This window comes from Aspergillus nomiae, assembly GCF_001204775.2.
Source record: "Aspergillus nomiae NRRL 13137 chromosome Unknown contig00584, whole genome shotgun sequence".
Taxonomy (NCBI): domain Eukaryota; kingdom Fungi; phylum Ascomycota; class Eurotiomycetes; order Eurotiales; family Aspergillaceae; genus Aspergillus; species Aspergillus nomiae.
The window spans coordinates 1-15,780 of record NW_015378639.1 but is presented as its reverse complement, the minus strand read 5'-3'; the positions used below and the strand labels follow the sequence as shown (position 1 = coordinate 15,780).

Below are 15,780 nucleotides of genomic sequence, written 5' to 3'. Positions count from 1 at the left end.
GATCAGTCTTGTGCTTCTTGATGAATTCCTTAGCGAAGTGGTCGATGATGATCTTGTCCAATGAAGCTCCACCCAGCTCGTAGTCATGAGCGGTTGCGAGGATAGAGTACATGCCACCACGGCAAGCGAGAACAGCAGCGTCGGATCGGGTACCACCAAGGTCGGCGACGACAACAAGCTTATCAGTAACAGTAGCCTCGGGCCTGGCATCATATGCCAGGGCAGCGGCAACAGGCTCATGGATGAGCTGCAGGACCTCAAGGCCAGCAGCCTTAGCGGAGGCGGTCAAAGCCTCACGCTGAGCGTCGGAGAAGTCAGTAGGGACAGTGATAACGGCGGCATTGACTTCCTTGCCCAGGTAGTCAGAGGCGGACTGCTTCAAACGACGGAGATGGCGGGTGGCAATCTCGGAGACGGTGACAGTGCTGGGGGTCTCGTTGGTGGAGTCCACAATGGAGAAAGCAACGGTAGACTCGTGAGGCTGAGGATGCGCCGAGTTATGGCATGGTGTGGCGTCTATCGACTTGAAGCTGTGGGGTATTCATGTCAGCGTTGTCTCACATGGAAGTAGCATTTTATATCATAAAGACATACTCCTTGCCAAGGTAATCTCTGAAGTATGCGACAGTGTTCTGGGAGTTGCGGACCAGCTGGGCCTTGGCTTGAGTACCGTGGTACTCTTCACCATCAATGTATGAAAGGACGGAAGGAATTTGACGATCTGTGCATCCGTAAGTTTGTGCTCCAAGGTTACCCGCCACCAAGCAGCAATAGGGTGAGAAATATTAGACTAACCTCCTTCCTCGTTGGCGATAACCTCCGGCTTGCCCTCCTATATATTGATTACCATTAGTACAATTTCCCCTTAACAAAAATCCATAGCCTTGAGAGTAAAACCGAAGTCATGAATCGGGCTCACATACAGGGTTGATGCGGGCAATAGAACTGGAGGTGTTGCCAAAAGAGATACCGATAGCGAAACGCTCCGGGGTACCGTTTGTTTCGTCACTCATTGTGAATTATGTGTAGGGTGTTATAAAGGGAGGAAGAGGGAAAAGGGAAGGATTCAAAGTAGAGAGGGAATGGAGATAGAAAATGGGACACAATTGGGGCTCCGCCTCGGAATGGCTGATTCTCTTCCTTCGTTTTCTGCCAGACGATGAAAAAAAATTTTTGGTCTGTTTGACAAGAAGCGGGCAGCTGTGGCTAGTGCTTATCGATAGCGCGGTGGCGGTGCGATCTAGACTGGGCAGCCAGAATCGTATGTATGTACAATTATTGTACACGTCACATGGACTGACCCTTCCATGCATTGAGAACATTGTAACTCACAAGCATTGGGAATAGAGGGTTTAAAATTATATCCTTGAATTCCTTGTACATAACCACTAGTACGACCATCACCCCAAGTCCACTGATATAATGCTGCAGAAACAATCTCTCACGTGGAGATAAGCCGATAAGCAACGATTTGCGCTTTTCACAGCCAAGGGCGATCCTTCAAGTCTCCACCATCAGATCTCTTCAGACGCGAAGACAAACCACCACAACCCGTCCGGTGGACTTACCCTCACAATGGCGTCGCCACTAATTCTACTCCCGGGCGACGAAGTTCCTTCCGAATATCTACCATCCAGCAATTCCGGTCCCTTGAGACTTGGAGCAGGTCTTCGTCTCCTCTCGCAACCGTCGTCGAATCCCCCCAGCCATGTCATATCCGCCACGCAACCCGGGCTCCTCTCAACAGATAACAAAAGAAATACCGTCTCGATCCTCTCTACCCCAAACCGTCGATACCTCCCGACACCAGGCGATCTTGTGATCGCGCAGATCCACCACTCCAGTCCGGATTACTTCCATTGTATGGTTACGCCGCAAGCGCCCCAGACACTGCTGGGACAGCTTTCATTTGAGGGTGCGACGAAGAAGACGCGGCCGATGCTGAAACAAGGCGATCTGGTCTATGCTCGTGTGTTGTCGACTGGTATGGGCGCTGGCGCGGAGGTGGAACTTACATGTGTCAACCCGGCGACAGGACGAGCTGATGGGGGATTGGGTCCGTTGACCGGGGGTATGGTTTTTGATGTGTCGACTGGGTTGGCGGCTCGGTTGATAAAGGCGAGCTCTTCGTCGGCGGAGCAACAGGATGGTGTGGCAGGGTTGGTGGTTCTGGATGAACTGGGCAAGAAGCTGGAGAAGGCGGGTGGATTTGAGATCGCTGTGGGGAGAAATGGAAAGGTTTGGGTGGATTGTGCCAATGGAGGCGATTATGCTGTCAAGGCGACGGTCGCAATTGGGCGATGCCTGAGTACCATCGACGAGCACGAATTGAGCTCGACAGATCAGAGGAAGTTGGTGACCAGAATATTACGAGAAATGAAGATAGAATCGTGATGTGCAAGATATTGAGTGTTTCTATGTTATATCTTATACACATCCGCTGTTGATAATGTTATTCCTCATGTACCTACTAGTAGTTTACGACGCTGAGCGCAATTCAAAAGCATACCCAATAGAACGTGTTTGCATTAAGCAGGAAAAATTACAGAGGGAAAGCTTGACCGCTTAATTTCTAATGCTTTGGCGCGGAAAAGACTGCAATAGTCCGCCCCGTGCAGTTCAGCTTTAGTGTCCCTCGGCCGGAACCTTTTTTTTTTCCATTTTTGTAATTGACTCTTGACTTGATAAACATTGTTCCTGACAATTTCAACTCCATCCCTACTACCTCCACTTACAACCTTCTTCACTAGATTCAGGCGATTCATCTTTCTCCCCTTCCTCCCATCCCATGGGTAATAGGTCCTCCAAGAAGGCCGAAAATGGCATCCGCGACCTCACGCGTAAGTTTATGATAGAATGCCGGCACGAGAAGCTCCGACCCTTGAATGATACCTGACATTGGGGCTTCAACCATAGAAAAAGTTGGGTCAGACGTCACGCCAAGTCGCCCGAAAAGCTTGAAAGCTAAGGAAAAAGAAACACCCAAGGGGCAGTCCGACGATGCAGCTACACCGAAACGGAAACGAAAATCCAGCAAACATGACAACTCGGCCGTCGCGCCGCCATCGCCCCCAGCCGAAGAGGAACCTAGGCCTTCGAAGCGCAAGAAGCTCACTGACTCGCCCACGGATAGTACTGAGGATGGCCGCCAGGCAGAAAAAGCATCTGCCGCCGTGATTGATAATTCGCCAGCTGAAGCTCAAGTCAATGGTACCCCTTCGACCAAGTCTTCGAATGACGCCGCCATACCGCAGGTGACTGTTAAGAAAGGAAAGAGACAACAAAGCGGAAAAGGGCTTACAGGATTTTTCACGCAAGACGAAGTTCAAGCTCTGGAGAGCTTCAAGTTGGAGTTCTGCAACTCCCATGGTCTTCCGGCGCATGCGTTTGACGCGATGGTCCAACATTCCGAACGGGAAAAGGGCATTGATTTCCCTTGTGATTCGTCTATCACCATGAAACCTGAATTCTGGAAGACAATTTACAAGATTCTTCCTGACCGGGATAGGAGATCAGTGTACCGCTTCATGAGGCGCCACTTCCAAAACTCTGACGTGAAGCCTCATCAATGGACTCACGAACAAGATGAGGAACTCGTTCAGCTTGTTGCACGGTATGGCTTCAAATTCGCCCAGATAGCTAAAGAGTTGGGCCGGAGTGACGACGATGTTGTACAGAGATGGAAGAACCGCTTGGAGCATAGAACTACGATGAACCGAGGCCCATGGTCGGAGGAGGAAATTCGCTCGCTGCAGAACGCCTTACAGGTTGTATGGAAAAACATGAAGGAAAAGGGCCATGAAGTGGGCCGAGATATCTATGATATGGACGAGACGCTCATATCCTGGGGACATATCAGCAATAAAATTGGAAATTGTCGTTCCAGACAACAATGCGCAGATAAATGGCGCAAGGCCAAGAGAAAGGTTCAGCAACTGCGCGACAGAGGGAACCCAGATGCTGTTTTTGACCCCGTCAAAGAGTCGAAGAACAGCAGACAAAGATCGCGGCCACCCAGTCCAACTCCGCAGCCTCCCCCTAAAAGCGCGGAATACATTTATTCAGACAATTCAGATGAAGATGAAGCCGTGGAGCAGCATGAAAAGAAAGCCAAATCAGGCAAAACGTCTACAAAGGATTCCAGCTCCAGCGACAAATCCTCATCCTCTGACTCCGAATCAGAATCAACAAACGAGTCAAACTCTAGTGATACGACTAAAGATGTACAATCTAAGGCAAAGCGGAACGAACGCGTGAAGGTCAAAGACCAGCTACAGGCTACAGAGAGCAAGAAAAACACAAAGACTACCCCTCAAAAGAGGAAACAGTCAACGTCAACATCCTCCACATCAGATTCTGAAGAGAGCGACTCGAGCACAGGCTCTGATGTTCCCGCGCACCCACAGACTTCGACGAACAGCAAGCCAAAGATATCACCAGAAGCCCCGAAGAGCAAGGATAAGAACGAGGAGAGCTCTTCTAAAGACGACTCGAGCGATTCATCCGATGATGGAAGTAGTGAAAGTGATGCGGAGTCTGAGAGCGAAAGCGACGTGACCAGCTCAAGTGGCAACGAGAAAGGAAAGCCGCCGAAGAAGGCTTTAGACAACATCAAGCAACAAGCCAAGGACTCCTCATCAGAGGAGTCTACATCGGAGTCTGGTGAAAGCGAAAGCGACTCGTCCGAATCAGAATCAGAGTCAACCCCAGCGTCCAAGTCTAGCAAGTCCGAGCAACAGAGTACCAAGGAAGCGGGCGCTCTGAAACGACGCCGTCTTGCAGAGCTCTCCTCAACTTCTACTTCGACTCGTTCGTCGGTTTCCCGAGATGTTAAGATGGAGGGTGCTGACAACTAGCTGTTGTCGGTGTTTAAGAGGGGAGAAGCATGAAAAGTTACAGGATGAGGTGTGCAGAAGAGATTGTCTGACGAATGATGAACAAACAAATGTGTGCACAATTTTGTCTAAGCGTTGGAGGGATGGATTGTAATTGTGTTGTTGGACGATGTCCTTGCTATTTATTCTTAAAAAGTTGTGTTTATTTTTATCATATACCCCATCATCCACATGTATAGTTCAGAACAAAGAATGGCTTGAGACCTGAGAATATACCTGTGGATGTCTAGTTGAGTTGAGCAAGCTCTCCGAGGCTTTCCATCGAAGCCTTGATACTGTACCTTCGCTCAGATAGTATCTATCGTCGACCTAGGGTAGGTCATTTATCTACTAGATTCTACCTACGTACGAACAGGTTTGGCATTCAACCTCTGATTGAGTACTCATTTAGATCTCAAGCTTTCCAAATCGATGTACCATGTAATTCCGCGCAAATCTATTGAAATACGAACTATAACACATAATATAATGTAGATCTACAACTCATCTTTCGTCCATTCCTCATCTTCCTCATCTTCCTCATCGTCCGGCTGCACCTCTTCACTCTGTTGCTGCTCCAAAGAGACCTTCTCCACCAACGCAGCAATCTCCTCATCATACTCAGTCCACTCGGGGACTTGCCGTCTAGCCCTATCGAGCTTAGGCTCCTTCGTCTGGGGGTTATTGCATAAATCAATCGTTCTCGCCTGGCCCAAAGACTCATCGGAACACCAGGTCTCGCACCACAGCCACTCCTGCGGCAGACTCTTGATCGGGATTTGGTGCTGCATATGATTCGGCAGGTCCTGGTCAAGATTACTCAAACTGTTGGGATCAGCAGAGAGCATCTGGTATTGGCCACGGAGACGGTCGCCGGCAGCCAGAGCACGGAAGCGGCTCAGGTCAACCACGTAAAGGGCCGAAATGTGGTAAGGCTGGCCGCGGAGGAAGTTCTTCCAGTAACCCTGTTTCCAGAAGCGGAAGCCTTCCATTTCATGGCGCGAATCGCACATGGGTGTGAAGCCGTAAGGAGCGCCTTCTAGGTCTAAGTTGACGAGGTCGTACATGTCTGTGCGGACGACTTGGTCTGCATCGACGAAGATGACCTTGTCCAGTGAAAGGGGGAAGAGAACGTCTAGGAAGAGGATTTTGTAGCCCCAGATCTCGCGCTGTTTTTCGCGCTGGGCGCGGAGCCAGTGTGGCCATTTAAAGGTTACCATTTCGTAGGAGAAGCCGTATTCTTTGGCTAGGTGGGGGAGGAAAGACTTGAAGGAGGGCGAGAGGAATTGTTCGATGAACCAGAACTTGACGGAATGCTTGGTATTCCGCATCACTGATACCATCATGATATTCAGCATTCGTTCGTATAGATGGCCGCTTGCCACTGAAAAGATGTTGATATCGGCTTGTTTTTCGGTGGTGCTAAGCTTGGAGCCGGCTCCAACGCTCGACAGGATGCCGGAGGCAAAATTGAGCCCCTTAGACACGTATTCCATGGCAGATCCAGGCTTAGGGTTTGTGTCCAATACATCCTCGGACTCATGACCCTTCTTTCGCGACAAGCGAGGGAAAAGGGTTTTACCCTGGAAGGAAAGGAGTGCTACTTCATTATTCTCATCACCGGGTTGTGGAGCGTAACCCATGCCACCAACGCTGTCGAGCTTGAAGATCTGTTCGCTGCGACCCGGTTTCAGATTTATCTGCCACAATCCTGGTTGAGCTTTGAATTGGAAGTAGCCTAAGTTAGCCATGATGATAGTGTCAGCAAAGTACGGGTTCTCCTGGGTACCAAGAGCTAGCTGAACTCCCCTTGGTGGAGTCTTTGTAGTCAAGTCCCGCGAGTGGCCTTCGATCAAGATGTGCTCTAATGCATAGATAGCATCAACATCAGATCCCGCCTTCAAAGAACTCAACTTGATGTTATCGAGATCGTGAACGGAGTCCTTGGGTGCTACAAGCCAAGACGATGGGACATCCATGCCCAAGGTAAGCAAGGCCTCAACTGGCACACCTGAGAAAGAGGCACCAGGTCTTAATACGGCACCATCACTAGAGAAAGAGGGTTCCGGATCCAAGACATAGCGGTAGAAGCGCTTAATTGGAAGTTCCTGTATTTCTTCCCGGGCGTTCAAGAAGAGTCTAAGCCTGACGCTTGCCAACTCTGAAAGTACCTTCAAGATTGGTAGCCATCTTTGGGCCACTTCAGACGTCGGGTCAATAGAAGCGACTATCGTGATTGCCGCATCTTCGGAATTGGAGACGGTTACCACTGAGTGAGAATCGTTCCACTTATCGAACAGGTTCATTCGGACGTCCGAAGTCGATTCAAAAATACCCTCCGGGACATCAGATATAGTCGAGAGAGTAGCCAGAGAAGTAAGTTTAGCAAAAGCCAAAGGTCCAGAAAGTTTTGAGCCAATCTCTAGTTCCTTGACGGCTTCCGCAACAGGATCTATGCGCTTCGTGTGCTCATATATCAAAAGCTGATCAAAATCATCCGGCACAACCGTATAATCACCCGGTATAGGCCCAACTGCTCTGCCATTAATGACAACACCGCTCACCCCAGGAGCAAAACCAAGCTCGTCAGCCAATGGCTGTTGTAACGCCCAAAATTGGGCAATCTCTGCTTCTTTATGGGCTGGCACAGAGGCGCCAGAAGACCCAATATCAGCCAAGACCTGTGTGACATCCACATTTTGGCTTTCCTTTAGTAAACGATAGAGAGCTCTGGATCCACTTGCGGTAGGTACATGGGCCGGGTTATGAAGGAAGAGGATCTCAACGTCACTATGCTTTTGCCGACTCTCCAACGCTGCAGTGAGCAGCTTGGCACCGTTTTCGGAGTCAAAATCACCAATGACAACCATATGAACGCTATCGAGAGCGCTATCTTTGTCAGAGGTAATTCGCGGGAGCACATCCAGTCCTCCTTTCTGCGACTCCGACACCTTGGCTAGATCAACCACCCGGATATCCTTTGGATCCTCCGGTATCACCCAGGGGTTGCGACGATCGAAGGCCTGGGAAAGGAAAAACCCTGGTAGCCATGTGTCTTCCTCAAAGGCATTGTCCATGATTCCTTGCTGGAGTGACTGCAAGTCTTTGCCCACCCTGTTGCTCATCTCTTGCACCCAATTATCATCCCGGACTATGGGGACGCCATTGATGAATATTAACGATGATCCACCTGTAATCAGGAGACGATTCTGATAGCTAACTGTTCGGGACACTATCTCATCGAGCTCTCCATGTTTCAGAACCTCCTCAAGCGACAATGCACTTCTATCAGCGCGGACTTTCCGCTCTTTGGTTGCAGTTTGGAAGGACGTTTTATCCGGAGATGCGATCTTATTTGCAGACAAAGACTGGGCAGAGTTAGCATATGTCAACGAGTGCAAGCATTCGAGATTGTTGGAGCTTACCTCCTCGAGGTACTGAATCAAGCTTGCCAGACCGAAGGTCTCTTGGAGGTAATGTGCGACTTTGAGTTGAGCCGTAGATCCAGGAGAAGATGCAATAGGAACTAAGCCAAACCTCACAGGTATCTTCCTCTTTACAAACACCTGGATTGTCTTGACTACAAAGTTCATATCTTCAGCATCAGTCAAGTCTACTGGGACAACGATGTTGTGCGCATCGCGGCGGACTGGCGGAAGTTGACCAGGGAATGTAGGCCGCAGGAACTAGCAAAGATCAGCCTGAATACCAAAAGTAACCCATCAGATGGATCCGCTTACTGCCCCTAATTCGCCTGGCCACGAGTCATACTTGGCATCCTTTTCAAGGTCGTTCAGCCATATGAGGACCCCACCACCTTCAATTTCATCCCGGTAATTGTAACGCTGAGGTGCATCCTGTTCCAAAGACTCTCCAAGAAGCTTGTGAGACAGGAGATCGACAGCCTCCTGTGCGGAGATTCCCAGATCTCTGAATTTCTCTATTAATCTTCTTTCACGGCGTAGATGGTCCAAGAGAGAGTATGCATCAATCTTCCGAGCATCCATTTGGACCCCGTTAATCCACATAACGTTAACTCCAGATGGAAGCATTCCTAGTCGACTAGAGCGGATGTCTTGCAAAAGCTTGGTAGTGGCATTATGAGCTGCTATTTTGGCGGAGTATTTGGGGAAATCCTGCGAGACCTTCACAAGTGTATCCAGAGGATTATCGCTGTCCATTACGTAGCTGACAGTGTTCACACCTAGCCGTGATACTTCAGACGAGGATAGCGGCCGAAGATCATCTGGGGAGTCCCCTTCTATATCACCTACCTTGTTGGCCTCCCCATTGCTGGGTTCTTTCTGTCCAGCATCTCGGTCGTCGATCACAATATAGTCGGTTCGCTTTAACGCAAGCTCAACACCATAGCCGGATACATAAAGAGGCCGAGGGCTCCAGTGCTGAGGTGGCCGATAGCGTACTCGGTACGAAATCTGTCCTTCCTTTACCAATGCACTCAGCGTCTGGTGGAACTCCTTGAACATTGGAGATGCCACATCCGCGTACAAGATGGCCGGAGGCAACGACGTATCGCCTAAGACTCTATCAAACTGGAGTTCTCGCAGGTCTCTGCAAAAAGCAAGAGGTTAGTTTGTCGTCGGGCTTCTCATCCTCGGTAAGGTGCTACCCACAAATCTCCGGAAAGATCCTGCTGAGCACGCTCCATGGTGGAGGAGCAGTACTGTTTGCCATCCGAGTGTACCCATACCGGACAAGCTGCGTCCTGCGCTGCCATCAAAGAATGTTGTACGGAAGCATTATAGTATTGATAGTGGGCGGCGATTCGGGGGCTCGTCGAGCGAATTGCCAAGGAGAGCTTAAACGACGAAAGGCTTTCGGAAGTTTTTAGGTGGCCATCCTCGTGTACAACCTGTAGAAAACGATCATATACTTCATTGTCGGTCACAACATCATCGAAGGCTCCATCGGCAATGCGGTCCAGCAGTGGGAAATAGGCAGTTGCGTTTTCTTCCGCGGCAGTTTCTCTATAACGTATAAGTCACTGCATTGGCTAGAGTAACCGGAGAAAAAAAGGAAGACACGAGGGACGGTTGCTTACAGAAGTTCTATGAGATACGGTGCCGAGTCAAATGAAGCTTGTAAAGCAACATTGACTGATGGGCTTGCGTGTACTAGGCAGGCCAGCACAGCAGCGACAATTACAGAAAGTCGCCATGATGCGACAGGGCCAATGCCGGATATCATGTCTGCTGCTGCCTTCCACACATTCGTGTATACAGAAAATGGATTGATAGCGGGTTATCTGGGCCCAAACTGAGCAAGTCTAATTATAGTCTCAAGTTAAAGCCAAGTAAGCATAGGGGGCGAAGGTGGCAGGCAATCTTTGAGAGATGCAACAGAGGATGAGATCTCATGCAACGATATTTCAAGATGTCATGGAGGGGATGTCGGATGATGCAGATTGATCCCCGACTAACCGTCTAGAAAGGAGTGAAACAATGAATGATCATCTCTCCTGCGTTCTGGCCACTTCGGCGCCTTGATGAGAGCTTGTACGGGAGGCGCAGCGGCCACTTGCGCAGAACTTCCGTGTCTTCTTTTCCGGGCCCTTATTGGCTAGTCACATCCATGGATCAGCACCAATGTGACAGCTCTCGACGCGAGTGACGGGTCCCTGATAGCAGTAGGGCATGTAGCGAGCTAGCGAACGATTCTTCACCGGAAACTTGTTCCAAAGTCAATCATGCAATTTTCCAGTCCGGAACAGGACTAGTTCAAGGCCGCTTTTTTGCTCAGTTGATTGATAACGGAGCATAGGGCTAGGCGGGGTATTTTATTATGATCACTCATCTACTACATTGACTAGCTTGAATATACTGGTTAACTAAAACTCGTACTGAGAGCCAAGCTCACCCCCTTAATCAATTGAGGGTATAAGCCATCATAAAGTCTCGGAGTTTATTCTTCTTGTCTTTGTTCTATAGAGTTTCAGCTGATACACACTCCGAATTGCCTGTGAAGTTTGACCATGTATTCAATAATTACAAGAATCTCCTCTTGTGATTTTTAGAGTTGAATGAGGTCCTCAAAGAACCTGACCTAAATCCTTAGAACAGGAATTTTATTACCCTTCAATCATCTGTATTATATTCCAGTTGTATATGGTTGATTTTGATGTTGATGTGCAGCGGCGCAATCGTGCGGCAGACGATGATACTAGTATGCGATAGGCAAGTGGTGACCGAGGTTACAACATACTACTAGGCAACCTTCTCCAGATAGATGTGAGCAGCCTGGGGAAGCGGGAAAGCGTGCAAAAAAAAACTTCACATCACAGGCAATTGTGACCCTGCAGTTCTACCACTATATGAACCACCCAACCCAATTTGCGTTAAAAAATAATTTTGGGTTCCTTAACAATTCATCATTATTGCCATTATCCGTCCTCTTCCCATCTCCCCCCAAAAAACCATCATGCCGTCGTTGCTTGACCTTCCCTTAGAACTTTTGATTCAGATCGTACAAGAAACGATCCCAGTGGATTTTGAAGCCACTGCCCTCTCTTGTAAAGCCCTGTTTGCTGCCAGCGCTCCTTTCCGGGCACAATATGCCACTCGACGGAAACGGTTTCGAAATTTTAAATTTTCAACAAAAGTCGATGAGAATCTAGAAGGAGCAGAGGAGCCAGACCAAGGCGGCCGTTGGGATGAAATTACCCAAGAAACCGGTATCAAGATTGTGACCACACGGGAGCTATTGGAACAGATCGCACTGGATCCCTCTGTGGCGCAATATATACATTCAATTAACCTTAGGGAGCATGGAGATAACGAGGACGATGAAGAGGTGATCGATTCCTTGGAAACCGAGGTACCTAGAGCTTTAAGGGACTTGGTTTTTACGTCGCCCTTCATTGAAGCCGTTGAGGGGAATCCCGATGATTGGATTGGAGGAATCCGAGAGTCCATAATAGATGCAGATCTCTTTCTCCTGACCTTGCTACCACAAGTGCGAGAGATAGCCTTACATCCACGCTGGGATGAAGTGTGTCCTGGTAATGAACGTCTGTGGTCGGTCCTCAGTCTGATTACATACCGGGCCAATCATCAGAAGGAATTTCCCGATACGCCGTTGTCTATGCTCTCCATCGTGCAGCCCTCTCAGGACATGGGTTATGAAGAGAAGTTACAATTGACATCATTCGTACCATTCCTAACGATCAATTCTGTGTCCGAAGTCAACCTGGGTAGCTGTGTCTTCAAGGATGACGGGTACACTGGATATGCCTTCGACCCACTGGTGGAATGCTACAGCGCAAACTTGCGGAAATTGGGTATAGAATCCTCTGTCGCTGGCGTAGAGGAGCTATCACAACTACTCTCGCGTATCCCGAATCTGGAGATCTTTGAGTTTTCTCATGAAACCAAGTGGCATGGCTGCGGTTATAACTGGAACGTTGGTGCATTTTTGGATACGGTGCAAGATGTCTGTGGAAAGACGCTCAAGGAATTGTCGGTAACAAATCTCACAAAGTGGTGTAATAGAGGGTCCACACTGGTGGATATGACCCGTTTCCAGGTATTGGCAGTGCTTGAATTGGGCGTCGATATGCTTTGCGGTCCCGCATATGATCCGTCGACGAGAGCTTTAGAATGGGATGAAACTGAGTGGCATGGAGATCCAGCCTGGCCCAAACTGATCGATATGTTACCAGCATCCATTGAAAAGTTCAACTTATATCTTGAGTCATTCGATGATGATCATCTGAAGTGTATCTCTCATCTGATTGAGGGCCTTTCTGATGCTCGGGCCACAAAGCTGCCCCATTTAAATGATCTGAGCCTTTTTGTATATGTGGATTCCCCAAAGATTCCAGACATGGCACTTGAAGTTTTGAATGCTGCGAAGACAAGTGGCTTCTCGATTCTGAACTTTACCACATCCGACCCTCTTTTATAACTGGCTTTTTGACCATTGTATACGTGGGGACGCCCTCATGAAAAAGATGGGCTCTTCCTTATAGCTTAGGAAGCTTTGGTCGTATACGCACCTTTAGACCTTGCTGCCGCATGTTAATTACAATATGGAGACTGGTACTACTTGTACCCACTCTTATGCACGGGTTCACAGATTATCTACGCAAATGAAGACATGAGTTACACAGATTCTAAAATTAACTAACAACAGATATCAATTCGTAAAATCATCATCATTTAGTGACATTCATCAAGGCTTTTCTTTAGCCATTTTAGCTTTTGCTGTTGTTGAGGTTCTCCGGTTCAACTTGGGAGATATGATCCACCATGCTCAAAACTCCCAATGCGAAAATAACACGCCAAATCCTCTTGTATGCTGAAAGACCAAACAAAAGACGCCTGTAGCTGGCAATTGCGCCCCCAACCCGAAATAACAAAAAATTCACAAAAAGACAAATCAAACGGCTAACTCCATTACAATCCCGGTGGTAGAACATCAGCTTTTGTCTTTCCTGCTTTTTTGGTGGAGAAAAAAATGCTGTCATAAGTGTACAATCAATCGAATCAAATCGAGTCACAGTCAATGTGAGCCATTGCTGGGCTGTTTACTATGAGTCCTTTTGCGGCTGGTAGCCTCCCAAATCAGACGCTTTCGTTTCTGGTCATCGATCTCGAAGAAAGATGAGTTATCAGGAGTGTGGCTGGGAATATTATCTGGTCGCATAGCGAGAGCGCTCGAGGACTTCATTTTCTTGAGGCTCTTGACCTTTCCGGCGTCGCTGAGTTTTCGCAATTCTCGTGTTAGCCGCTCTAATGCGGATCCACCAGTCTTCTGATGAGATTCTTTCGGGGCCGGTGGCAAGGGTTTGTCCATGATGTCGTCGGAGCCATTGCTGCTGTGAACAGATGGGGCGTGGAACTTATCCGCCGAGCCAAAGCTGATGCCTGAATCCACCTTCCGACGGGGCTGAGACTCCGCTTCCACAGTCACCTCGAGACTGGTCTGGTCATTGACCATGGCACAGTCGTCAATAATTTCGTTGGTAAGCCGAAGGTACCTATCCAAAGCGTCTCGCACCAGTGGCCATCCCGTCTCCTCTCCCTCCGGTGCGCCCTGAGTGATGACCCTTTGGAGGATCTCTTTTCCATTGGGCTTATCGAAGGCTGCGATGTACCGGAAGAAGCCATCCCGTTGAGACTTGAGAATCTTGGCAGTCAACTGTGGTGTAGGGTTGACGGTTGCATCTGTGACAGGTGGAAACAGAGTGTTAAGCATGGCGATACAGTTGGCCTTGTTGTGTGGTTCGAGCAGCATCTCATTGATCAGGGTCTGAAGGAAATCATTAGTCATATATTGAAGAAGAGATGAGACATCGTGACTTACCCAGCGGCGTAGGCCAATGTAGACCTGGGTATAGAGTGCCTCGGCCGTGCGGTTCTTGGCGCAGTTGGACTCGATCCAGGTCAAGACATTGGGCCATTTCTTTCCAAGCTCCTCTTTCTCCTTAAGATCGTCCGGCTTGACCTGCAGACGGTCCAAGGCCGCTTTCACTTCCTTCCTTCGACGAATCTCCAGATCCCTGAGATAATCAAGGCCGGTCAACGCCTGAGGAAAGTCAACGTCACCTAACTCCGGAGTGAAGCAGCGACGCAGAAAGGAGGTCACAAAGCTGGGAGGCAGAGAGCATGGCTGTGACGGCAATCGAGAGATTTGGTGGGTGAGCAGTGCCCTAAAATCGGCAGCACGATCCAAAGGAGCATCCTGGGACGATACAGAAGACTTTGGAGAGTGGGACGGGCGCTCGCAGAAAGCTGTCTCGGGAGCACAGTTGGCGGGTGGCGACTGTCTCGTGGAGTTGCAGTTCAATGCATACATAGTGCGTAATGGAAGTTCGTAAGAACCAGGGTAACGAAGACAGTGGTCAAAGATCCAGGTCAATGCGGATCCATCTGGGGCATCCAGGCGCTCTTGTGAATTTGCCATGATGCGTACTGAATGGAGGAAAGAAGCAAGTGAAACGATGATTCACGATGGTATGAAGGGGAAAGAAATGTAGGTTGCCCAAGCGATGAGGAACTACGAGGGAGGCGGAGTATAAGAAGGGAAGCCAAGCATCCAAGCTGGCGAGGATCGATTGGAAGGGGATAAGTTTAGGGATAGGAAGGTGCTTGTACGACGTGACAGGATGCAGTCAAGTACACACACACAGGCTCAATGTTGACTGGAGCTGTTCGCGATAAGGACGACTGACATTAGAACTCGTGTGTAACGTATGCTCTCATCGCACGAAGGTTCAGAGTCGACAGAGTCAAGATCGAAACTCCTTAACTAGGGGAACCAAAGGAGCGATCGGTTTATCCCTTGGGTTGTGGTTGTGGTGATGCGGCGGCGTGAGAGGGGCAACGTTCCCGCGGGAGTCTACCAGTGGAACCGGTTTTGTCAAAGTTGAAGTAGACGGAATTGCCTCTCAACTTGTCTCTGTCCAAACAGGACTATTTTTCTTCTTCAAGGATCACAAGGTGAAAAGAAGGAGCAAGGAGTTCAAAGAGAAAAGTAAAAAAAAAAAAAAAGTAACAAGGATTGGATGGATAGGTTATCAATAACCTAGTAAATGCAGAGAACGGAAGGATAAGTACTATGGGCTTTGGTTACACGGCAAGCCAATAGTTTAAAGTCCCCGGATAGGGTTGCCGGCCAAGCAAACTTTCAAACCAACGCAACGGAATATGAACTATCAATTGGAACCGAGGCACTGCACGGTATTTTTTCTTTTTGGTTTGATGGCTGGTTGGTTGGTTGACACAGAAACAGGAAGACACAAAAAGATGGGTGGGTCGAATCCTCTAGGGAAAAGACTGAGACAGAATTGAAAACAGAAATGAATGTCTGTAGGATAGAGAAAGAGGTGAGCGAGTGATTGGAAGTCTGAACGAAGGGGAGAGAGAGAGAGAGAGAGAGAGAGAAG

The 15,780-nt window shown here is 48.8% G+C and overlaps 6 protein-coding genes across 6 annotated transcripts; 3 read left to right on the top strand and 3 right to left on the bottom strand.

Annotated features, from left to right (window-relative positions):
- ANOM_011236 (ribosome-associated complex protein SSZ1) lies at positions 1 to 1,013 on the bottom strand (the record flags this gene model as incomplete). Its single annotated transcript, XM_015556492.1, has 4 exons — positions 1 to 530; positions 595 to 721; positions 796 to 832; positions 924 to 1,013. Coding segments are annotated over 4 exons (784 nt in total), but the record flags the coding sequence as incomplete, so codon positions are not given.
- Positions 1,014 to 1,575: 562 nt separating this feature from the next.
- On the top strand, positions 1,576 to 2,394 carry ANOM_011235 (exosome non-catalytic core subunit RRP40; the record flags this gene model as incomplete). Its single annotated transcript, XM_015556491.1, has 1 exon — positions 1,576 to 2,394. One exon carries the CDS (start codon positions 1,576 to 1,578, stop codon positions 2,392 to 2,394), a length of 819 nt encoding a protein of 272 aa, XP_015401468.1.
- Positions 2,395 to 2,788: 394 nt separating this feature from the next.
- Positions 2,789 to 4,856, top strand: ANOM_011234 (MYB DNA-binding domain protein; the record flags this gene model as incomplete). The annotated part of the gene is made up of 2 exons (XM_015556490.1): positions 2,789 to 2,840; positions 2,917 to 4,856. The coding sequence occupies 2 exons, from the start codon at positions 2,789 to 2,791 to the stop codon at positions 4,854 to 4,856; spliced, it is 1,992 nt and encodes a 663-aa protein (XP_015401467.1).
- A 515-nt stretch (positions 4,857 to 5,371) lies between these two features.
- Positions 5,372 to 10,082, bottom strand: ANOM_011233 (putative UDP-glucose:glycoprotein glucosyltransferase; the record flags this gene model as incomplete). The annotated part of the gene is made up of 5 exons (XM_015556489.1): positions 5,372 to 8,242; positions 8,300 to 8,560; positions 8,615 to 9,446; positions 9,509 to 9,862; positions 9,937 to 10,082. The coding sequence occupies 5 exons, from the start codon at positions 10,080 to 10,082 to the stop codon at positions 5,372 to 5,374; spliced, it is 4,464 nt and encodes a 1,487-aa protein (XP_015401470.1).
- Positions 10,083 to 11,312: 1,230 nt separating this feature from the next.
- On the top strand, positions 11,313 to 12,797 carry ANOM_011232 (uncharacterized protein; the record flags this gene model as incomplete). The annotated part of the gene is made up of 1 exon (XM_015556488.1): positions 11,313 to 12,797. One exon carries the CDS (start codon positions 11,313 to 11,315, stop codon positions 12,795 to 12,797), a length of 1,485 nt encoding a protein of 494 aa, XP_015401469.1.
- Positions 12,798 to 13,394: 597 nt separating this feature from the next.
- ANOM_011231 (uncharacterized protein) lies at positions 13,395 to 14,798 on the bottom strand (the record flags this gene model as incomplete). The annotated part of the gene is made up of 2 exons (XM_015556487.1): positions 13,395 to 14,144; positions 14,199 to 14,798. The coding sequence occupies 2 exons, from the start codon at positions 14,796 to 14,798 to the stop codon at positions 13,395 to 13,397; spliced, it is 1,350 nt and encodes a 449-aa protein (XP_015401471.1).
- Between the last annotated feature and the right edge of the window lie 982 nt (positions 14,799 to 15,780).